The sequence below is a fragment of the Aquarana catesbeiana genome, linkage group LG05 (genome assembly GCF_042186555.1).
Source record: "Aquarana catesbeiana isolate 2022-GZ linkage group LG05, ASM4218655v1, whole genome shotgun sequence".
In the NCBI taxonomy this organism is placed as follows: domain Eukaryota; kingdom Metazoa; phylum Chordata; class Amphibia; order Anura; family Ranidae; genus Aquarana; species Aquarana catesbeiana.
Window position 1 is genome coordinate 643885114 of NC_133328.1, and position 24929 is coordinate 643910042.

At 45.7% G+C, this 24929-nt stretch overlaps 1 protein-coding gene across 5 annotated transcripts in view; it reads left to right on the top strand.

Moving 5' to 3' along the window:
* The window catches only part of NBEAL2 (neurobeachin like 2), a 245461-nt gene that overhangs the window by 192328 nt on the left and 28204 nt on the right, over positions 1–24929 (top strand). For 3 of the 5 annotated variants that reach the window (XM_073632461.1, XM_073632462.1, XM_073632463.1), the window contains 14 exons: positions 1546–1703; positions 3317–3441; positions 3562–3679; positions 6821–6978; positions 9394–9527; positions 11030–11137; positions 13754–13849; positions 15967–16091; positions 20129–20269; positions 20358–20488; positions 20861–20970; positions 21069–21186; positions 23254–23351; positions 24431–24547. In XM_073632461.1, coding sequence (XP_073488562.1) covers positions 1546–1703; positions 3317–3441; positions 3562–3679; positions 6821–6978; positions 9394–9527; positions 11030–11137; positions 13754–13849; positions 15967–16091; positions 20129–20269; positions 20358–20488; positions 20861–20970; positions 21069–21186; positions 23254–23351; positions 24431–24547 — 1737 coding nt within the window. Of the gene's footprint in view, positions 1–1545; positions 1704–3316; positions 3680–6820; positions 6979–9393; positions 9528–11029; positions 11138–13753; positions 13850–15966; positions 16092–20128; positions 20270–20357; positions 20489–20860; positions 20971–21068; positions 21187–23253; positions 23352–24430; positions 24548–24929 lie in introns of all 5 variants that reach the window. The other 2 variants (XM_073632459.1, XM_073632460.1) reach the window with 1 other exon arrangement.

Sequence of the window (24929 nt, forward strand, 5' to 3'; positions counted from 1 at the left end):
GCAGGATTGCTTTCTAATTACTGATAGATTTCAGCTGGTGTCTTGGCTTTCCGTGTCTTTGTGCACCTCCCTTTCTTCATGTGTTCAATACGTTTTCCCTGTGTCCTTCCATTTTATTACACAGAACTTCATTTCTGAAGGTATTTGTTGTGGTGTCTTTGTATGTATGGATTGGATGGGTTGTTACCAACATGTGGGGGAAATTTCATGTCAATAACTCCTTTACCAATATATTTACCTAGAAAAATGGTGACATGTTCACAACTTATTTTACCTGCTGTATAATTGTATTTAATTTAATTTCATTATTCATATTTTATTTCTTAGCAATCTTTTTTTTGTTTGTTTAATTGTATTGCTTGGATTCATTTAATTTAAAGGGGTTTTAAAGGCAGAAGGTGCATTCTATGCATGAAGATAAAAATCCTTCTGTGTGCAGCAGCCCCCCCCCCCCCCAATACTTTGTGGTCCATCTGGATCCAGCGATGTTGCAGGAGAGACTCGGCTGTCCGGGACCTCACACCTTATTGGCTGAGACAGCAGCGTGGTGCCATTGGCTCCCGCTGCAGTAGATCAAAGTCAGTGAGCCAATGAGGAGAGAAAGAGGGCGGGGTCAGGCCGTGGCTCCGTATCTGAATGTGCACAGGGATCTGCAGCTCGTCTCGAGCGCCCCCATAAAGCTGCTTGCTGAGGGGGGCACTCAACAGGAGGGAGGGGCCAGGAGTGCCAAAGAGGGACCCGAGAAGAGGAGGATCTGGGCTGCTCTGTGCAAAACCATTACACAGAGCAGGTAAGTAGACATGCGCAAATTCGTTTAGTTCCAAATTAGTTTTTTTAACAAATTTAGACAAATTTGTTAATTCGGAAATATCAGAGTTTCGAATTTACAAATTTTTCTGAAAATTCGGAACTTTGAAACTTTGGAACTTTGGAACTTTGGAACTTTGAAACTTTGGAACTTTGGAACTTTGGAACTTTGGAACTTTGGAACTTTGAAACTTTGGAACTTTGAAACTTTGGAACTTTGGAAATAAGAACGAAAATTCGAAAACCCGAAATAACTAACTAATAATATCTTAACTATTCTTAACTATTAAGTTATAGGTATTGGAATTTCCTTTCAAATTTAGCTGTTGGTGAACGTAACGAGTACAAATTTATCCAAAGTTATGAATTATCCATAATAACGAATGCCGCATCTAAATGAATGGAACGTAACAAATTAATAATAACAATATTAAAAACGTATTATTAATATTTATTATTATTCGGTTCTATTTGTTTAGATGTGGCATTCGTTATTATGGATAATTCGTAACTTTGGATAAATTTGTATTCCTTACGTTCACTAACAGTCAAATCTGAAAGGAAATTCCAATACCTATAATTTAATAGTTGTTATTCGTTATTTAGAATTTTCGGATTTCCGAATTTTCAAATTTCTGAAAAAATTTGAAATCTGGACTTTTTTTGTAGCCAAATCCAGAATTCCCAGCAGGGGACAGAGTCTGACGCTTGTGAAACGCTTTTATTGGTGTGTTACAGGAGCTGATCCTGGAGCCGGTGAAGAAGCGGATGCTGCGGGAGAATGGCCGATATAACAGTATGCTGAAACAGATCAACAGCCACCATAACACAGTCCTCAGACAATGGAAGTCTGTACTGCGCCTGCTGACCTGTCCTCGCGGTGCCTGGGCCGATCAGTAAGTGACCATGGGGGGGGGGGGGGGGGCATACTGGACGCTGAGGGAAGTGCTGGGCGCAGGTGGAGTCCTGCGATCAAATTGAGGGTTGCGGTTAGGAGTTCCTCCACCCCAAACTCGCTCATCCATGCCTTTGTGGACCTTTCTTTGTGCCATTCAGTGTCTGAATATCGCATCACTTTCACAGCATACTGAATCGCATGGAATGTGGAGCCCCTGTAAACTGGATCGATTTGAACTTTGCACAGTGCACTTAAGCACTTGTTTTATAATTCCAGTATTTGGATCTATTTAGATTTCCACGGACTTATTTGCTTTAATATTTAATATTTTTTATCACTATAGGAATGCACATTGTCACTTTATTATTTGGCTATTTCGCAGGTGTTTTCTTATATTTTTCATCATATATTTTATACATTATTATTACCACAGTGCAGAAGAAAAGGGGTTACTACTGAAGGTACTACCAACTGTTGGACTTTATAGGCCAGGAAACAATGGAGAAGGGAATATTATGAATAAATCATCACATTTATTGAAAAAATACAAAATATACATATAATAAATGGAAAGAGTAAAAAACATCATACATTTACACGAACATAGAACAGCATGTTAAAATGACGCAAGTTGAGTCACTCAAAGGAAAAAATGTTCGTGTAATAGTTTTAATTTTAATGCCAATGTATTTTATTTCAGATAGTGGGATTTTGTTCTCTTATCTGTTACGTCTTTGAACCTTGGTCGTGTCCTGAAGAAGCCTAACGGCGAAATGCATAGACGCACAAGGGCTCACTGTACAAATTGCATAAACGCATATGTATGATGTTTTTTACTCTTTCCATTTATTATATGTATATTTTGTATTTTTTCAATAAATGCGATGATTTATTCATGATATTCCCTTGTTTCCTGGCCTATAAAGTCCGACATTTGGTAGTACCTTCAGTAGTGCCCCCTTTTCTTCTCCCCTATATTACGGACGTGGCTTTTGAGTGCCCTCCGTTTTATTTACCACAGTGTAGAGGATATATTTTTACCAGTTCAGAGGCTTTTTTGCTTATACCTTTTTGATAGCGCAGCGTTTTTAATGCGATTTTAGTACTTTTACATGGTTTGCGAGACATGTTTACCGCTTGCAGCTGATTCAAAGAGGAATTATTGGTTTATTATTGTTAGTGGAGGCTCACAGGACGTTCCATATCATTTTAACTATCACTGATTTGGGTTATTTTCATCAAAGAGATGTAGCAGAATACGTTTTGGACTAAATTTGTGAAGATTATTTATTTGCAAAATTTTAAAACCGAAGCAAAGTAAAAAGGTGTTTTTTTTTTTTTTGTATTTTTTTTTTCAATATTTTTAGTCTTTATTTTTAGTTTATTTAGTGAGAAAAGAACAACACAGTGGTGATTAAAAACCACCAAAAATGTGAAAAAATGTGTGTGAAAAAGTGATAAAAATGTCATATAAGTACAGTGTTGTATGACCGCGAAATTGTCATTCAAAGTGTGACGGCGCTGAAATCTGAAAAATTGGCCAGGGCAGGAAGGGGGTGAAAGCGCCCTGATATTGAAGCGGTTAATAATCCTTTTCCTTTGCCTTCTCAGGAACCCGCCGGAGGTCCGGTGGAAGCTGTCCAGTGCGGAGACCTATTCCAGAATGCGGCTGAAGCTGGTGCCTAATTACAAGTTTGACGCCCACACGGAAGCCAGCGCCCTCCGCGACAACCTAGGTGAGCTGCGCTGCGTGCGGCACCCTCAGGTGTGGGGCATGCGTGGTGGTTCCGGGGGGGGGGTTCATGTGCCAGATTGGCTCTGCCTTGATGGTGTTGTGTTCATCTTGTCTTGTCCAGGTACTGACCAGAGTCAGACGCTCACCGATTCTTTCCCACTTGCGGTGGCGAAGGAGGCGAAGGTGAACGAGATGGAGGACGACCAGCTGGGCGATGAGGATTTCCTAAATATTTATCCGTAAGCGATCTGAAATCCTATATAGTCTATAATATACAGCTGTGCTCATAAGTTTACATACCCTGGCAGAATTTCTGATTTCTTGGCCATTTTTCAGAGAATATGAATGATAACACAAAGACATTCCTTTCACTCATGGTTAGTGTTTGGCTGAAGCCATTTATTATCAATCAACTGTGTTTACTCTTTTTAAATCATCATCGCAACAGAAACTACCCAAATGACCCTGATCAAAAGTTTACATACCCTGGTGATTTTGGCCTGATAACATGCACACAAGTTGACACAAAGGGGTTTGAATGGCTATTAAAGGTAACCACCCTCACCTGTGATCTGTTTCTTTGTAATTAGTGTGTGTGTATAAAAGGCCAATGAGTTTCTGGACTCCTGACAGACCCTTGCATCTTTCATCTAGTGCTGCACTGACGTTTCTGGATTCTGAGTCATGGGGAGAGCAAAAGAATTGTCAAAGGATCTGCAGGGAAAAGGTAGTTGAACTGTACAAAACAGGAAAGGGATATAAAAAGATATCCAAGGAATTGAGAATGCCAATCAGCAGTGTTCAAACTCTATTCAAGAAGTGGAAAATGGGGGGTTCTGTTAAAACCAAACCACGGTCAGGTAGACCAACTAAAATTTCAGCCACGACTGCCAGGAAAATTGTTCAGGATGCAAAGAAAAACCCACAAATGACTTCAGGTGAAATACAGGACTCTCTGAAAACATGTGGTGTGGCTGTTTCAAGATGCACAATAAGGAGGCACTTGAAGAAAGATGGGCTGCATGGTCGAGTCGCTAGAAGAAAGCCATTACTATGCAAATGCCACAAAGTATCCCGCTTACAATACGCCAAACAGCACAGAGACAAGCCTCAAACCTTCTGGCACAAAGTCATTTGCAGTGATGAGACCAAAATTGAGCTTTTTGGCCACAACCATAGATGCTACATTTGGAGAGGAGTCAACAAGGCCTATGATGAAAGGTACACACCATCCCTACTGTGAAACACGGAGGTGGATCGCTGATGTTTTGGGGATGTGTGAGCTACAAAGGCACAGGAAATTTGGTCAAAATTGATGGCAAGATGAATGCAGAATGTTATCAAAAAATACTGGAGGAACATTTGCATTCATCAGCCAGGAAGCTGCGCATGGGACGTACTTGGACATTCCAACATGACAATGATCCAAAACACAAGGCCAAGTCCACCTGTCATTGGCTACAGTGAAGTGAAGGTTCTGGAGTGGCCATCTCAGTCTCCTGACCTCAATATCATTGAGCCCCTCTGGGGAGATCTCAAACGTGCCGTTCATGGAAGAAAACCCAAGAATGTACAGGAACTGGAGGCTTTTTGCCAAGAGGAATGGGCAGCTTTACCATCTGAGAAGATAAAGAGCCTCATCCACAAATACCACAAAAGACTTCAAGCTGTCATTGATGTTAAAGGGGGCAATACACGGTATTAAGAACTAGGGTATGAAAACTTTTGATCAGGGTCATTTGGGTAGTTTCTGTTGTAATGATTTAAAAAGAGTAAACACAGTTGATTGATAATAAATGGCTTCAGCCAAACACTAACCATGAGTGAGAGAAATGTTTTTGTGTTATTCATATTCTCTGAAAAATGACCAAGAAATCATAAATTCTGCCAGGGCATGTAAACTTATGAGCACAACTGTATATGATACACCTTCTGTGCCCATTATGAGGGGTTCCCATCATCCCTGTGCTGAGTTCCGGGGTCTGTACACCTACTGTGCCCATTATGAGGGGTTCCCACCATCCCTGTGCTGAGTTCCCGGGTCTGTACACCTGCTTTGCCCATTATGAGGGGTTCCCACCATCCCTGTGCTGAGTTCCTGGGTCTGTACACCCGCTGTGCCCATTATGAGGGGTTCCCACCATCCCTGTGCTGAGTTCCCGGGTCTGTACACCTGCTTTGCCCATTATGAGGGGTTCCCACCATCCCTGTGCTGAGTTCCCGGGTCTGTACACCCACTGTGCCCATTATGGAGGGGTTCCCACCATCCCTGTGCTGAGTTCCCGGGTCTGTACACCCGCTGTGCCCATTATGAGGGGTTCCCACCATCCCTGTGCTGAGTTCCCGGGTCTGTACACCAGCTTTGCCCATTATGAGGGGTTCCCACCATCCCTGTGCTGAGTTCCCGGGTCTGTACACCAGCTTTGCCCATTATGAGGGGTTCCCACCATCCCTGTGCTGAGTTCCCGGGTCTGTACACCAGCTTTGCCCATTATGAGGGGTTCCCACCATCCCTGTGCTGAGTTCCTGGGTCTGTACACCTGCTGTGCCCATTATGAGGGGTTCCCATCATCCCTGTGCTGAGTTCCCGGGTCTGTACACCCACTGTACCCATTATGAGGGGTTCCCACCATCCCTGTGCTGAGTTCCCGGGTCTGTACACCCGCTGTGCCCATTATGGAGGGGTTCCCACCATCCCTGCTCATTTTTTTTTTATAATATGGAGAATGTATGTTGGGACACACAAAGGTGGACTGAAACACCCAAAACTCCTAGTTTGGTCAGGGAGATCTCACTGTGGAGCTGGAACATCCCTTTTTCCTTTCTGTAGCTGAAGAAGTGAGACTCCAAGATGGGGCAGGAGCAGAGCTGGGGGATAATGGAGAAGATTGCATCTCGTATGCAGAGTCTTTAATAAAACCTAAAAAACTGCAGAATCCACTTATATATATTACAATATTTTTAAGTCTCTAACTCACATAAGCCAAAGTTACAAATGTATAAATTGCGGACGTTCTATATAATGCACACATTGTTAACTGCAGCCTTAGAACAGTCATGCCCAGGTTGGCTTTTTCCATGTGCCAATATTTAAAAGTAAAACAAAAAGTCCCTAAACGGCGTCTGTCTTTTTGTGTTTTCAGTCCTAGCTCCCCCCCCCCCCCCAAGAGATGTGTAGCAGATCCAGGGAGGGCGCTTACATAAGTGCAGCAAAAACTGGAGCACTGCAAGGAATGGCGCATCTAGTGGAAGGCAGTTGAATAAATCATTGCATCTAAAAAAATAAATAAAAGTCCAAGAAAACCAAAAAATAGGTCATTTACCCACCCGGCAAAGCATCATGGTGGGGTTCTCTTAATTGTCTGTCCTGCTTCTTACAGTGAGGAGACCAAAGAGCCGAACCAGAGGGAGAAGCTGGTGATTTCGGAGGACTGTGAGCTGATCACCATCGTGGACTTCATTCCCGGGCGGCTGGAGGTCACCACGCAGCATATTTACTTCTACGACCTGAGCAGTGAGAAGGAGGAGACGGAGGAGGGTGAGACGCCATTCCCTTCCTATCTTATTATCTGGCGGGAGATTGTTAAAGCGGAACCAAGCAGGGCGCCTTTTATAATGTGCTGATATGTTACCCCAACATTTCATATTCCTGGTATGTGGCTGTTGTACCATGTATTGCTTCCTTTGTGTGAAATCCCTGGTGTTACTGCCAGTCCCTCCCGCTTTCCTATTAAAAACTGACCACACTAAGCATGAGAACACAATCCTCCCAACATGGTCAGTTTTCTGACTGTGCTGGGAGTACAGCCTGCCTGCCTTCCAATCACTTTTTTTCACACTGGGGTGGCTTGGGAGGCACTTTACAGGTGCTATTTTTAGCGCTAAAACATCTGAAAAGCGCCTCAGTGTGAAAGCGGACTTACTGTTGGTTTCTATTTTAAACTGAATGGGTTGTTTTACAAAGTGAGGGCTCACATATACTTCTAATTCTCCACGTTTGGTTTATGGAAAGATTATTGGGTGTACAGGTTGCAGGGTGCAAAGGATTTAGGGTGAAAAAGTTGAATGGTGCACAGGGTATAAAAGTATAAAGAGTGCAAAGGGTGCAGGATTTGCAGGGTGCACAGGATGCCATGTCCACTGGATGCAGGGTGCACAGGATGCCGGGTATAAAGGTTGCAGGATGCACAGGACACAGGGTATAAAGGTTGCAGGGTGCAAAGGATGCAGGATATAAAGGTTTCAGGGTGCAAAGGACGCAGGATATAAAGGTTGCAGGGTGCACAGTTTGCTGGGTATAAAGAAAGCTGGGTGCACAGGACGCAAGGTATAAAGGTTGCAGGACGCTGGGTATAAAGGAAGCAGGGTGTAAAGGACGCTGAGTATAAAGGAAGATGGGTGCACAGGATGCTGGGTGTTAAGGATGCTGGGTATAAAGGAAGCAAGGTGCACAGGATGCAGGGTATACAGGATGCTGGGTGCACAGGATGCTGGGTGCACAGGATGCTGGGTGCACAGGATGCTGGGTGCACAGGACGCATGGTATAAAGGTTGCAGGGTGCACAGGACGCATGGTATAAAGGTTGCAGGGTGCACAGGACGCCGGGTATAAAGGATGCAGGGTGCACAGGATTCCGGGTATAAAGAATGCTGGGTGCACAGGATGCGGGGTATAAAGTTTGCAGGGTGCACAGGATGCCGGGTATAAAGGTTGCAGGGTGCACAGGATGCCGGGTATAAAGGTTGCAGGGTGCACAGGATGCCGGGTATAAAGGTTGCAGGGTGCACAGGATGCCGGGTATAAAGGTTGCAGGGTGCACAGGATGCCGGGTATAAAGGTTGCAGGGTGCACAGGATGCCGGGTATAAAGGTTGCAGGGTGCACAGGATGCCGGGTATAAAGGTTGCAGGGTGCACAGGATGCCGGGTATAAAGGTTGCAGGGTGCACAGGATGCCGGGTATAAAGGTTGCAGGGTGCACAGGATGCCGGGTATAAAGGTTGCAGGGTGCACAGGATGCCGGGTATAAAGGTTGCAGGGTGCACAGGATGCCGGGTATAAAGGTTGCAGGGTGCACAGGATGCCGGGTATAAAGGTTGCAGGGTGCACAGGATGCCGGGTATAAAGGTTGCAGGGTGCACAGGACGCCGGGTATAAAGGTTGCAGGGTGCACAGGACGCCGGGTATAAAGGAAGCTGGGTGCACAGGACGCCGGGTATAAAGGAAGCTGGGTGCACAGGACGCCGGGTATAAAGGAAGCTGGGTGCACAGGACGCCGGGTATAAAGGAAGCTGGGTGCACAGGACGCCGGGTATAAAGGAAGCTGGGTGCACAGGACGCCGGGTATAAAGGAAGCTGGGTGCACAGGACGCCGGGTATAAAGGAAGCTGGGTGCACAGGACGCCGGGTATAAAGGAAGCTGGGTGCACAGGACGCCGGGTATAAAGGAAGCTGGGTGCACAGGACGTTGGGTATAAAGGAAGCTGGGTGCACAGGACGCTGGGTATAAAGGAGGCTGGGTGCCGGGTGCACAGGGTGCCAGGTGTAAAGGACGCAGTGTATAAAGGTTGCAGGGTGCACAGGATGCAGGGTATAAAGGTTGCAGGGTGCACAGGACGCATGGTATAAAGGTTGCAGGGTGCACAGGACGCATGGTATAAAGGTTGCAGGGTGCACAGGACGCATGGTATAAAGGTTGCAGGGTGCACAGGACGCAGTGTATAAAGGTTGCAGGGTGCACAGGACGCATGGTATAAAGGTTGCAGGGTGCACAGGACGCATGGTATAAAGGTTGCAGGGTGCACAGGATGCCGGGTATAAAGGTTGCAGGGTGCACAGGATGCCGGGTATAAAGGTTGCAGGGTGCCAGGATGCAGGGTAAAGTAAAAGCAAAATTAAGTTTTAAAAAAATAACAAAGTTCAGAAGTTTCTGACTTTTCTTTTCCTCCATCCAGGAATCGGTTATGATTTTAAGCGACCGCTCTCACAGCTTCGCGAGGTCCACCTGCGCCGCTATAATCTCCGAAGGTCGGCTCTGGAATTCTTTTTCATCGACCAATCCAATTACTTTGTCAATTTTAAGAAAAAGGTAACGACTGCCCATCTTTCACATTACTGGCTTACACCGCCTTGTTGTGTGCTGTGTGTCTGTATGGAGGCGGCCATCCTGGTAGAGGCGGAGCTCTGCTTCATTATGTCAGGGATGTTTCCTGATCTGTGACTGGTGGGATAATGATGGAGGAGGTAGAGATCCTGTTTGGATGAAACAGAAGCAGGGAGATCCTTGCACTGCATGTCCTCAGGTACAGCTTCCCCTCCAGCAAGGAGAACAGTGAGCAGTACAGTACTGACATCCCCAAATCTCACTCCAGATCAGGTGAGACTAGCAGTCGGAGGCTACACTATGTTGACAAGAGTATTGGGACGCCTGCCTTTACACGCACATGAACGTTAATGGCATCCCAGTCTTAGTCCGTAGGGTTCAATAAGGCTTGGCTCTAAGTCTCCGCTCTAATTCATACGAAAGGTGTTCTATGGGGTTGAGGTCAGAACTCTGTGCAGGCCAGTCAAGTTCCTCCATCCCAAACTCGATTATCCATATCTTTATGGACCTTGCTTTGTGCACTGGTGCGCAGTCATGTTGGAACAGGAAGGGGCCGTCCCCAAACTGTTCTTACATTGTTGGGAGCATGAAATTGTCCAAAATGTCTTGGTGTGCCAGGACCTTTCTTTGTGCACTGGTCCAAATCATTTGGTGGAGGGGGGATTATGGTGTGGGGGGTTGTTTTTCAGGGGTTGGGCTTGGCCCCTTAGTTCCAATGAAGGGAACTCTTAAGACATCAGCATACCAAGACATTGTGGACAATTTCATGCTCCCAACTTTGTGGGAACAATTTGGGGACGGCCCCTTCCTGTTCCAACATGACGGCGCACCAGTGCACAATGCAGGGTCCATAAAGACCTGGATGAGCGGGTTTGGGGTGGAGGAACTTGAGTCCTGACCTCAACCCGATAGAAAACCTTTGGTATGAATTAGAGCAGAGAATGCGAGCCAGGCCTTCTCGTTCTTCAGTGCCCAACCTCATAAATGCTCTTCTGGAAGAATGGTCAAACATTCCCATTGACACCCTCCTAAACCTTGTGGACGGCCTTCCCAGAAGAGTTGAAGCTGTTATAGCTGCAAAGGGGGGAGCCAACTCAATATTGAACCCTACGGACTAAGACTGGGATGCCATTAAAGTACATGTGTGTGTGTAAAGGCAGGCGTCCCAATACTTTTGGTAATATAGTGTATGAGGCTACAGAACAGTAAGTGCACCCCTATTTTATATTAGGAACTCATGATAAAAGGTAGGTTGTGTTTGGACACAATTAACATTTTTAGATGTTCCCTGTAAGAGTAAAAGTCCACTTTAGTACCATAATATTGATACATAAGTATGGAATTTATTTGATCAACTTGCATTGCTTTAGAAAAACATGTTTGTTTTTTCTTACTATATTTTTTTATAATTTTCAGCATTTTATTATTTTAAATCCCCGAGATGTTCTGTAAAGTAAGCCTTCATTTTATTTTGGTGTGCCATGCAGGTGAGGAATAAAGTCTATTCCCGAATCCTCAGCTTACACCCCCCCAACCAGTTTCTGATTGGCAGTCGTTCTCCGCAGGAGCTTCTCCAAGCCTCGGGCCTTACTCAGGTAGGTGATACCATCTCAGTATTTTGGGGAATAGGCATTGAATGTCTGTAATCATTTTACATACTTTTATTTTAAATGTAGATTTTCTTTAAACATTCAACTAATTAATGTATTGAGCAAACCTAAAGTGTTACTAAGCCCACAACAGTAAATATCAGTCTGTGTATGCAGTAAAGCATGCTTGTTATACTCGCTGTGGAACCTAAGGGGTTAATCCTCCGCATTGTGTAATAAGGCCGTTTGATCCTGTCTTCTTTTGATCCTCCCCTTCTTCCACAGTCCCCAATCCATCTCCTGATAGAACAGAGCCTTGGAATCACTCTGCACATGCTCAGTTTGGTGTGTATTGCTAGAGAGTTTTTTGTGTTTTTTTGGGGGGGAGGGGGGTGCTTGTGATCAGCACTGTCCAGACAGAGGGGTCAGGGGTCCTGCAGCCTCATAGGACAGTCAGAGTAGAATGGAAACTCCTCCTACAAGCTTTGACTAGATACTGATAGAAGTCACAAGACTGCTATATACTGCTGATGAGAAAAAAGGTATTTAGCAGTTTATATTTACTAAAACTATTGCATCTCCATGTTCTGTGTACTGTGGAGACCAGATATAGCGAATGCCGGTTCCTGGGTTTTGTAACACTTTAAACAGACATGTTCTGGACATAGAGCACAGAGTATGGGGGAGGGGAGGTTATGAAGTTTGGCAAAACAAAATCACTTATACAAGGGTTTTCAAGAAAAAGAAGAAAACTGAGAATAAGCAGGTGTGCCGCCTAAAAGCTCTGAAAGGCAATTCTGAGTCTGTGTAAAAAAGCGGCAGCTTTTCTCAACCTATTTACTCCATTGGGATCCCATGAAATCATTTTCAGGTCTCAAGGAACCCCGGATATAGATTATATATACAGCTCAATTTACATTAACGTGATCGGTGGGAAAAATACTCCTTACATTGGTGATCATTGGGAAGAATGTTCCTTACATTGGTGATCAGTGAGAAGAATGTCCCTTACATTGGTGATCAGTGAGAAGAATGTTCCTTACATTGGTGATCGGTGGGAAGAATGTTCCTTACATTGGTGATCAGTGAGAAGAATGTCCCTTACATTGGTGATCAGTGAGAAGAATGTTCCTTACATTGGTGATCAGTGAGAAGAATGTTCCTTACATTGGTGATCAGTGAGAAGAATGTCCCTTACATTGGTGATCAGTGGGAAGAATGTTCCTTACATTGGTGATCAGTGAGAAGAATGTTCCTTACATTGGTGATCAGTGAGAAGAATGTTCCTTACATTGGTGATCAGTGAGAAGAATGTCCCTTACATTGGTGATCAGTGGGAAGAATGTTCCTTACATTGGTGATCAGTGAGAAGAATGTTCCTTACATTGGTGATCGGTGGGAAGAATGTTCCTTACATTGGTGATCAGTGAGAAGAATGTCCCTTACATTGGTGATCAGTGAGAAGAATGTTCCTTACATTGGTGATCAGTGAGAAGAATGTCCCTTACATTGGTGATCAGTGAGAAGAATGTTCCTTACATTGGTGATCGGTGGGAAGAATGTTCCTTACATTGGTGATCAGTGAGAAGAATGTTCCTTACATTGGTGATCAGTGAGAAGAATGTTCCTTACATTGGTGATCAGTGAGAAGAATGTTCCTTACATTGGTGATCGGTGGGAAGAATGTTCCTTACATTGGTGATCAGTGAGAAGAATGTTCCTTACATTGGTGATCAGTGAGAAGAATGTTCCTTACATTGGTGATCAGTGAGAAGAATGTTCCTTACATTGGTGATCAGTGAGAAGAATGTTCCTTACATTGGTGATCAGTGAGAAGAATGCTCCTTACATTGGTGATCAGTGAGAAGAATGCTCCTTACATTGGTGATCAGTGAGAAGAATGCTCCTTACATTGGTGATCAGTGAGAAGAATGCTCCTTACATTGGTGATCAGTGAGAAGAATGCTCCTTACATTGGTGATCAGTGAGAAGAATGTTCCTTACATTGGTGATCAGTGAGAAGAATGCTGCCTACAGACAGCTACAAAGATTATAGTGCAATGTCTCATGCTCTGCCAGGTGTTGGCACCACCAGAGGTAAGGTCAATTGGCCAATAGTCAAGGAACATCTAGCATGGTATGGAATGGTTGATCTAGAGCAGCCATTCCCAATCGGGGATCAGTGGGACCCTCTGGCTCCTCCTCCACTGGTTGATTTTTGGTGGTACCTGCATAATTCTGAGGCCAATGCCATTTTGCTGGTAAATAGGTTGAGAGGCTGATCTGGAGTATCTGGAGTTTTCTAAGATAGGATAGATCTGTTTCTCAGATGGTTGTCTCTCTCGTCCAATTAGGTGATACAGGCTGATACATTTAATACTGGCTGATACATTTGATACTTTTTATACTGACTGATACATTTGATACTTTTTATACCAGTTGATAGATTTTTTTTTTTTTTTTTTTTTTTACAAGTTTTTCCAGAGATAAAAGCCCCACATATACCAAGTTTGGATATTTCAGGTTTAGGTGTACTTTGCACATTCAGAATGCTGTGTGCTGAACTATTCACAGTTTGGAATTTGAAGTTTTTCACCTCTTGATTTTCTTCTTGTCCCCCAGAAATGGGTGTTTAGGGAGATCTCTAACTTCGAGTACCTGATGCAACTGAATACAATTGCCGGGAGGACCTACAACGATCTGTCACAGTACCCAGTGGTGAGTGCCGGACAGTCCCATCCTGTTCCTTCCTTGACTTTTTTTTTTTTTTGTAATCTGAACATAAATGGAGTGATGTAGGAAACCTACATTTGTATTTCCAGGGACATTAAGCTGCTGTGCAAATATAACCCCTGCCCTAAGAATTTTGTTTTCTTTGTTTTAAGAGTTTTCACAGTATTTAGAGACCCAGTTGCACTGTTTCAGAGGCGTATCTAGAACCTTCAGGGTCCCCAGTGCAAGAAACCATATGGTCCCTGACCAGGGCCCTTTGTGGGGCTCTTTATTACGGCCCCGCAGCGGGCCACCTTCTTGCCGTCATGGGGTCCCCCATTATGGCGGAAATCCAAAGCCCAGTCGCAAGTGCGACCTTTGCGACCCTGGTTGTCAGTAGTTTATTTTTTTTACATTTTTTTGAGGACCCCCCCCCCCTTGGGGGCTTTGGTGAAATATCAGGGGCCAAAACAGACCCTTGATGTCTCACTTTTGAGACCGAGAAAGGGAGTGAGCACGGATTCATCAGTTCTTTTCTCTGCAGCCTCAGCTGCACAGAATGAATGAACAGGAATAACTCTGTACGGAGCTTCCCATTCATAAACTGAAGCATAGGAATCCGTTTAGTATGCCTCAGCTATGAATGAGTAAATACAAAAAAAAAAACTGTGATTGGTACCAATCTCTGACTCTATTCATTAAGACAAGGAAGGGGGTGCTAAAGAACACAAATACCAGCCCCTTTCCAGCTCCCCATCCTGACTATATCCCCCGCAGCAGGAGGGGGGAATTCGGCAGTGCTGCGGGGAGGGGGGTGAGGGGTGGCCAGGGAAGCACACGGGGGCCTGGGATAGCAGGACAGGGTTATGGAGGCGGCGGGAGCGGCATGTGGAGGAGCCGATACCCTCCATTACCCTCTTGCAGCTGCTGAATGACTGCAAAATAAAAAGGAGGAGAAGCGGGCATTCAGCAAATTCATGGAGGGATGGGTTCCTCTACATGCCGCCGCCCTCCTATCCAGGCATATAGGAAGGTCACAGGGGGGTCGGGTCACAATGGTGACCCCCTGTACTGTTTTTATTCAGCCTGTCTGACGGCAGCAGGAAACTTCCTAGACACGCCTTCTCTGCACCACAATTGTTCACCTGGAATCACATGGGTTGGGGCGATGGGCGGGGCTTAATATATGCATGTGGTGACTTATTCCAGCAGAATGTGGTCAGTTTTTTAATGTATTGCATAAGTTAGATGCAGTATAGACAGTATTTAAATCTGACTTGTGTCCTCTCTTAAGTCTTGCACTGTTGTGCCAGGCTCCTCTCCTGGACTGAAATGGCTTACTCTGATTTCACAGCACACTGCGAGCTTCTCACCATGTGCATTAGAAGCTGTAGCAAGTCTGAGAGAGCCTGGCTGGTGGATGTCCAGCATCATCTAGCACTTATCAGAGGTCCTGATTCCTCTATATAGATCTTAATATCACTATAGGGGTCACCAGCAGAAGGAAGGAGGTCCTGATTCCTCTATATAGACCTTTATATCACTAGAGGGGTCACCAGCAGGAGGGAGGTCCTGATTCCTCTATATAGATCTTTATATCACTAGAGGGGTCACCAGCAGGAGGAAGGAGGTCCTGATTCCTCTATATAGACCTTTATATCACTAGAGGGGTCACCAGCAGGAGGGAGGTCCTGATTCCTCTATATCAGGGGTAAGCAACCTGGGGCCCTCCAGCTGTTGTGGAACTACATTTCCCATGAGGCATTGCAAGACTGGCAGTTACATTACTCCCAGAGGCATGATGGGACTTGTAGTTCTGCAACAGCTGGAGTGCCCCAGGTTGCCCACCCCTGCTCTATATAGATCTTATATCAATAGAGGGGTCACCAGCAGGAGGAAGGAGGTCCTGATTCCTCTATATAGATCTTTATATCACTAGAGGGATCACCAGCAGGAGGAAGGAGGTCCTGATTCCTCTATATAGATCTTTATATCACTAGAGGGGTCACCAACAGGAGGAAGTGGGTCCTGATTCTTCTATATAGATCTTTATATCACTAGACTGTTTTTATCACTGCTTTTGTATCACTTTATATCACTGATTTTATTTGTTGTTCTTCTAGTTCCCCTGGATTCTGCAGGACTATATGTCAGAAACATTGGACTTGGATAACCCAGAGGTATTCCGTGACCTCTCCAAGCCCATCGGGGTGGTAAACGAACGGCACGCCCGACAGGTGAAAGAGAAGTGAGTCTTCAGACCAGCAAATGCTGAAAGCGAGATTCTCGGCTTTATTATAGCAACTGGTGTAGAGAATAGAGGTCCAGAGCAGACCTTTGGAAGACCAAGAGCCTCCAGTAGAGGGGAAACCGCAATTAAAGCACCACTTCTCCAAAATCGAGTAATTTAGATTTGGTATATTCTGCTGTGTTAACCCATATAATGCAACCATTTTTCACCATGGTTAAGTGGAATCCTAGATCCCTTGCTCAGTAGTACCCCCTGCTCTGCTGATGCCCCACTCAGTAGTAACCCCCAGCTCTGCTGATCCTCCACTCAGTAGTAACCCCCAGCTCTGCTAATCCCCCGCTCAGTAGTAACTTTCAACTCTGCTGATCCCCCGCTCAGTAGTAACCTCCAGCTCTGCTGATCCCCCGCTCAGTAGTAACCCCCAGCTCTGCTGATCCCCCACTCGGTGGTAACTTTCAACTCTGCTGATCCTCCCTCTCTGGCCCACCTCCCCTTATATTGCTCCCACACTGCGCACCACATGTGACATCTGCTAGTTTCTCCTGCTCCAGTCCCCCACCTCTGCTGTTCCTCTGCAGCTCAGCCTTCTCTCTCCGGTCCCCGCTCGCCTTCCGCTATAGCGTTCCCATGTTGCACACCATGTGTGTCATCTGCTGGTTGCTCCGCTCCAGTCCGGACCCCGCTCACCTTCTTGCTACTCCATACTGCACACCAGACACTACCAGAATATATACACATGAACCGGAAGTGAATGGTGATGACGTTTTGTTGGTTTCCCAGTGCATCCTGGGATATCTTATACCTGCAATACCTCCAAAACAAAGCAAAGCTAACAGTGTATTAAAGCCTCTCAAAATCTGGAGGTGCTGTTAGCGAGCGTTGTCATAGACTTCTCAGGAGGCTTTTCAGACTCTGAAGTACTAAGAAAGCGACTTGGGGTATCATTTTTTGAAGCAAAGCAAACACAACGTGTGAACAGGACTGTAAGGTGACCATTTTATTTAGTGACGGTAGCTTTGATTGGCACTGAGTGCTTTAACAAAAAAGTGTGTCCAATGCTGTATTTTGAAGCAAGTGTAAACGAGCCCTAAAGGACATTCTTCTCATTGGCCACCAATGAACTGATTTTAGTAAAGGTTCCCCGAGGCTTGGAAGTTATTTCAAGGTTCCTCTGTGGTAAAACGTTTGTGAAAAGCTGGCTTCTTATAGCTCTCAAAGACCTTGGTGTTTAAAGATCATGGTTCCTAGGTCTGCCATTTTGCTGGATCATTTACTTCGGGGTGTCCCACTTTCCTTGGTAGGTGGGCAGGAACACTCCAAGCTCCAAAGTTGGATGGCGTGGAACCAAGGGTAGGCTGAGAGATGTTTTCATTGGAGTCCGTTAAGGCGTGAGCAGATGCCTTGGCCAACCAGACACCAGTAGTGGTCGTTTGTGGGTGGAATTGACTCTTTGGTTTTACTTTACTTATTTATTTTATTTATTTCAGGTACTTGTATAGCGCCGTCAATTTACGCAGCGCTTTACATATATATATTATACATTCACATCAGTCCCTATACCCTCAAGGAGCTTACAATCTAAGGTCCCTAACTCATTCATGCCTATACTAGGGCCAATTTAGACAGGATCCAATTAACCTACCAGCATGTCTTTGGAGTGTGGGAGGAAACCGGAGTACCCGGAGGAAACCCACACAGGCACAGGGAGAACATGCAAACTCCAGGCAGGTAGTGTCGTGGTCGGGATTCGAACCAGCGACCCTTCTTACTGCTAGGCGAGAGTGCTACCCACTGCACCACTGTGCCGCCCACTTTGAACTATCCTACGCTTAGTTCTTTTATGAGCATTGGCTATTGACCAGCTATTATTTTTATTGACCATTAAAGATGAGCCGAACACCCCCCTGGTTCAGTTCGCACCAGAACTTGCTAACAGGCAAAAAATTTGGGTGAACACACAAACCCCGTTAAAGTCTATGGGACACAAACATGAAAAATCAAAAGTGCTCCTTTTAAAGGCTTATATGCAAGTTATTGTCATAAAGTGTTTGGGCACCCGGTTCCTGCCCCAGGGGACATGGATCAATGCAAAAAAAGTTTTAAAAGTGGCCGTCTTTTCGGGAGCAGTGATTTTAATAATGCTTAAAGTGAAACAATAGAAATTAAATATCCCTTTAAATATCGTACCTGGGGGTGTCTACAGTATGCCTGTAAAGGGGCGCATGTTTCCCGTGTTTAGAACAGTCTGAGAGCAAAATGAGATTTCTAAAGGAAAAAAGTCATTTAAAACTGATCGCGGCTGTAATGAATTGTCGGGTCTCGGCAATATAGATAAGTCTCATTAAAAAAAAAACGGCATGAGTCCCCCCCCCCCCAGTCCATTACCAGGCCCTCTGGTATGAATATTAAGGAAAAACCCTAACCAAAAATTAAAAAAAAAATGCGTGGGGGTCTCCCCAAAATTTATACCAGGCCCTTTAGGTCTGGTATGGATATTAACCTCTTCCCTTCTGCGCTATAGCCGAATGATGGCTACAGAATGGACCTACTTTGCCGGGAGGGCGTCAATAGACGTCCTCCCGTGCTTGAGTGGCCTGCGTGCCCTCTTCAGGGGGCACGCAGCGCGCGATATGATCAGCGAGTCTGAGACTCGGCCGATCACAGATCAGAGTAAGGGGTCGATCCCGACCCCTTACCACGTGATCAGCTGACAGCCAATGACAGCTGATCATGTGATGTAAACAGAGGCGGTAATCAGCTATTTTTTCTCCTCACGCTGATAGCCGATCACCAGCGGCTGTGAGGAACATTAGTCCCGATCGTGAAGAGCTTCTGCATAGTCATCTGTGCCACCTGCCAGCGCTGCCTACTAGTGCCCACCAATGTACCCGTTACCAATTCACATAGGGGGGAGGCTGGGATCTGGGGGTTCCCTTGTTAAAGGGGGCTTCCAGATTCCGATAAGCCCGCCGCCTGCAGACCCCCTCAACCACCGGGCAAGGGTTGTGGGGATGAGGCCCTTGTCCCCATCAACATGGGGACAAGATGCTTTGGGGGGCTACTCCAAAGCATCTTCCTCATGTTGAGAGCATGTGGCCTGGTATGGTTCAGGAGGGGGGGCTCTCTCGTCCCCCCTTTTTTCCTGCTGCCTGCCAAGTTGCGTGCTCGGGTAAGGGTCTTGTATGGATTTTGGGATTTACGACATTTTTTTTTATTTGGTGCAGGGTTCCCCTCAATATCCATAGCAGACCTGAAGGGCCTGGTATGGATTTTTGAGGGACGACAACCCCCCCCCCCCCCCCCCGCCCAATTTTTTTTTTTTACATTTTTGGTTCGGGGTTTCCCTTAATATTCATACCAGACCCAAAGGGCCTGATAATGGACTGGTGGGGGGGGGGTTTACCCATGCTGTTTTTTTTTCAATGATTTTCATCTATATTGCTGAGACCCAATAATTCATTACAGCCGCAATCAGTTTTAAGTGACTTTTTTTCCTTTAGAAATGTCATTTTGTGCAGGGACTATTCTAAACACGGGAAACATGCACCACTTTACATGCATACTATAGACACCCCCCCAGGCACGATATTTAAAGGAATATTTCATTTTTATTGTTTCACTTTAAGCATTTTTAAATTCACTGCTCCCGAAAAAATGGACGTTTTTAAAACTTTTTTTTGCATTGATACATGTCCCCTGGGGCAGGACCCGGGTCCACAAATACTTTTTTCTGGCAATAACTTGCATTTAAAATGAGCACTTTTGTTTTTTCATGTTCGTGTCCCATAGACTTTAACAGGGTTCTGACGGCTTTCAAATTTGCCGCGAATACCGCACAATGTTCGTTGTTCGCCGAACAACCAAAGTTTGGCCCAAAATTATGCTCGGGCCGAACCGTTCCCTACCGACCATTATCAATTATTATTTTTATTGACCATTGGCTACTTCATTGAACTATCCAACGCTGAGTTCTTTTATGTGCCTTTTGTTTTTTCGGAAGAAGAGTGGGAGCTATTGTCTGTTTCTTTCGGCAGGTATGAGAGTTTTGAGGACCCCACTGGTACGGTTGACAAGTTCCATTACGGGACCCACTACTCAAACGCGGCGGGGGTGATGCATTATATGATTCGGATGGAGCCGTTCACCACCCTGCACATCCAGCTGCAGAGCGGACGGTGAGTGGAGGGGGGGCTTCTAATGAACTGGGAAGCAGTGGGTACTTATCAATCTGTCACATGTACTAATCTACCTTTTTTTTTATAGGTTTGATTGTTCGGACCGTCAGTTCCACTCCATCCGCGCCGCCTGGCAAGCCCGGATGGAGAACCCTGTGGATGTGAAGGAGTTAATCCCAGAGTTCTTCTATTTCCCCGAATTCCTGGAGAATGCCAATGGTAGGAGAACACGGCTACTAAGGGAGACTCTGGGAGACTAGCCATGCAAGATCCAAATGGTTTTAATATGAGGTTTCTGCCTAGAGCCGCTTCAGTCAAGTTGGGATGGGAGGTGGGCATGTCAGCCAGTCTGACTAATCCCCATGCGGCAGAGTTCAAATTGGGAGAGGGTAAGGTCTGCTTTTCCCAAAGCCAATTAGTAAAAGGCTCCTGTCCTGAGTGGCAGAGCTGTTTAAACCTCAGGACTGTGGTAGGTCCCCTTTGCTGGCAAGGAGAATAAAATGTTGGGGCATATGGTCCTGTGTATGGGGTTGGTATAGGTTGTATATTCATGTCTGTGGAGTCATCTCACCAGATTGTCTCTGTTTCCAGGTTTTGATCTGGGCTACCTGCAGATGTCCAACGGGAAGGTGGATGACGTGGTTCTACCGCGATGGGCTTCATCCAGGGAAGATTTAATCTACAAGCATCGGAAGGCCTTGGTGGGTTCACAGTGGTGACTCTGGTTACATACGTTCCTATCCAGCGATGGCACTGAGCATTGATAACCTTGTGTGATCTCCCAATTTGTCTCCGCCAGGAATCGGAGTATGTGTCGGCCCATCTCCACGAGTGGATAGACCTGATTTTCGGCTACAAGCAGAGGGGTGAAGCTGCTGTGGAGGCCCTGAATGTATTTTATTATTGCACTTACGAAGGTGAGACGCCTGGCGGTGGAATTTTATGTTTTCACCTTTAATCTAGAGATAACTGAAATGCTGTATGGACAGGGGCAGGTTCGCTTCAACCGTCTGCCTACTGGGGCAGTTTTTAAACTTTTTTTTTTTTTTTTTTTCCAACAAGCCCTACTTGTGATAGCTTTGGGCAGAGACAGGTACTCTTTATGGAGACGTCAGGGATCTGTTAGATTCCCCCCCCAATGTCTCCCCTGCCCTCCTAAGCAAATAACCAAGTACAGATCGGGCTTGGTTCGCTGCTACTCTGACTGTTACAGCCAGAAAGTGACCGCTTTGAAACTGGAATGGCTTCCGGGATGGCTCTTCACAAAGGAGGTGGAGCAACGGTTGTTCCTCCATCTCCTCTGTGGTTAGCCACCCCAACTGCTCACTGAACTGAAAAATTTAGAAAATTGCTGCGCTGAACCAATCAAAAGAATGAATAAAATACAAAAAGCTGCTAACACTAAAACAAACAAAGTCCAAATGAAAATTAAGTGTAGTGCTGAATGTACCAAAATTGGAACACCATATAAATGTGTGGTGGACCAAGGTATATCAAAACTAAAGGTGAGTAAAAGTGTTATAATACAAAATAATAATCAAAACCTCGTGAGGATATGAAAACAACAAAGAAAAATAATGGTGTATAGTGAATGTAACACAATAATGTCCAAACACTGAAGAAAGGAATATGGATGAACTTCATAGAAATAGTGTTCAATCAGATGGCTATAATACGATCCTCTGTGACAAATGATGGGATGATGTGGGCAAAGAGATGGCTGTGTGGCACATACAAAACAAGATGGGCATTTATCTAATGGAAGATTGTAGATAAATACTTCTTACCAGACAGGGTGGACCCACCTGTCATATGACAATGGGTCAATCGGGCTTATATTGGCCGAAAGCCAGATGTTCATCAATGGTACCAACTCGGAGGTAGACGGAGCCTGTAATGGAATCACTCTAGGAGAAGACAGGGATTAATCAGCAAGTATGGATCTAGGTATGGCAACCAAATATCCAGAACTTAGGCGGGTCCTCCAGGCGGGTAAAGATTGGACCTCAATGGAGGGTCTGTGTAGGGGACCAGTGACAAAATGGAACGTTGTCACATTAAAACCATGTTGCCAAAAGGAAAAAAGAAAAAAAAAGCTCCATATGGTGCAGGTCATAAAAAGTAGAAGATTTTTAATCCTATAAAAAGTACAAACCATCAAGGACAGATGATTGCATAAAAAAAGTGATCTCAAAAAATGGTAATAAAAGCAATGTGGGCAGCATGTATAGCAAGCCCGATGCGTTTCGGCCTAAAGGCCTTCAACTGGGGCAGGAAGTCCCTGTGATGTATGAAGCTCGGTACTCCTCCTATGCTCTCCGTGTCATACATCATTGAGGGATCATTGCATGTTCATCTAGGAATGACTGAAGTGCTGGACAGTGTTGTCTTTAAGGGGGAATGCATGGATCCATCTGAGGTTTCAATCAGAGACGAGTTGCCTGATGAGGAGATGCTTCTGAGTTCATCTAAAACTGATACTTTAATTTCTTTGGATGATGGAGAGTTAACCCCCCTCCAATGACCTGTGTTCCTGGGTCTGCGGTGCCTGTTATAAGGGGCTTCCACCATCCTTGTTGGGTTTCACTGGTTTTATTATGAGAAATGTAAATGGAGGAATGTGAACAAGCCAAGGTGGGGACACCGAACACTTCAAGGTGGTGGCGGGGAACAAACAGAAACCGTGAGGCGATCCAAATGCCTTGATGGGTAAGTGTCAGTCTGGCAGTGTTGGGCGTTCCTAGGCAGGTTGCCTAGGTAATGCCCATATGTAATGCTGAGCCTCCATGATTAAAACTGAAATTCAATGAATGTCAGGTTGAGGAGGAAAGGGCCATATGACCTATTGTTCAGCAAGGATTCTGACTGTACTGTCTAAGAACACATAGGCAGTTGTGTAAATCATACAATAAAGCAGCCAGTATGAATATGACTATACTCGTTTGCCTGGCTACAAGTGTCTGACCAGCATCTCCTCTGTTTAGGTGTGGTGGATCTGGACGCCATCGCGGATGAGACTGAGAGGAAAGCGCTGGAAGGAATTATCAGCAATTTTGGTCAGACTCCGTGCCAGCTTCTCAAGGTACGTCCGAGGACTAAACCAACATTTGTAACACTAAAATCCCTGGCAATATAAAAAAATGTACACAGAACATAAAAAAACTCCATTCAACATAGACGGGACTACACACCTACGGCACAGATAGAGCTCTACACACCCACGGCACAGAGAGAGCTCTGGGGGTGTGTAGAGCTCTCTCCGTGCCTTGGGGGTGTGTAGAGCTCTCTCCGTGCCTTGGGGGTGTGTAGAGCTCTCTCCGTGCCTTGGGGGTGTGTAGAGCTCTCTCTGTGCCTTGGGGGTGTGTAGAGCTCTCTCTGTGCCTTGGGGGTGTGTAGAGCTCTCTCTGTGCCTTGGGGGTGTGTAGAGCTCTCTCTGTGCCTTGGGGGTGTGTAGAGCTCTCTCTGTGCCTTGGGGGTGTGTAGAGCTCTCTCTGTGCCTTGGGGGTGTGTAGAGCTCTCTCTGTGCCTTGGGGGTGTGTAGAGCTCTCTCTGTGCCTTGGGGGTGTGTAGAGCTCTCTCCGTGCCTTGGGGGTGTGTAGAGCTCTCTCCGTGCCTTGGGGGTGTGTAGAGCTCTCTCCGTGCCTTGGGGGTGTGTAGAGCTCTCTCCGTGCCTTGGGGGTGTGTAGAGCTCTCTCCGTGCCTTGGGGGTGTGTAGAGCTCTCTCCGTGCCTTGGGGGTGTGTAGAGCTCTCTCCGTGCCTTGGGGGTGTGTAGAGCTCTCTCCGTGCCTTGGGGGTGTGTAGAGCTCTCTCTGTGCCGCGTGCGTGCAGGGCCCTCCCCCATGCCACGCAGAGAGCTCTCTCCGTGCCGCAGGTGTGTAGAGCTCTACGCCCCCGGGGCACAGAGAGAGCTCTACACACCCGCGGCACGGAGAGAGCTTTCTGCGTGGCATGGGGGAGGGCCCTGCACGCACAGGGTTGACAATAGGTGGAAACGGAATTAATTCTCAGTATCAGAGAATTAATTCTTTGTGATCTGTATCAATGTCTGCAATGTTCATTTTCTATTCATTTCTCTTTAATTTAAATGGAATTATGATTGGTTTAGGTTGCTGAATGTCGAGTTTTTTTTTTTCCCTAACACTTTTTTTCTGTCCTGCCAGGAGCCGCACCCAGCTCGTCTGTCCGCAGCAAGTGCAGCTCGGCGCCTGTCCCGGATGGACACCTATTCTCCCAATCTGTTTGAGAAATTATCGGAACTGAAAACATTCTTTGGGGAGGTGAGGAGAATCTGCGATTAGTGATCTGTTTTCTCCGTCTACTGAGCACTGTCCGCTCTCTGCTATTCGGACGCTGTGCGGGAAAGACGCCTTCCGTACACCTGCAAAATGTTCAAAGCTCACCGCCTTTGTATTCTGCTGCAGATACCAATACATTGTTAATGGCACCCCAAATGCAGATGACAAGCAGTGCGTTTGCGGGCACCAGATCGCACAGTACTGCAGTACCATGGGATTTGCTGCAGTGTGTTTTTCAAATATCGCGCATGCACTTCTTTTTGTGCGGCCCGATGCGATCTGCAGCCGATTCGAATGAATGGGCAGCAAAATTGCACCGCAGGGATATGCACGGGAACGTGGAACTCATTCCTGTGCGATTCTG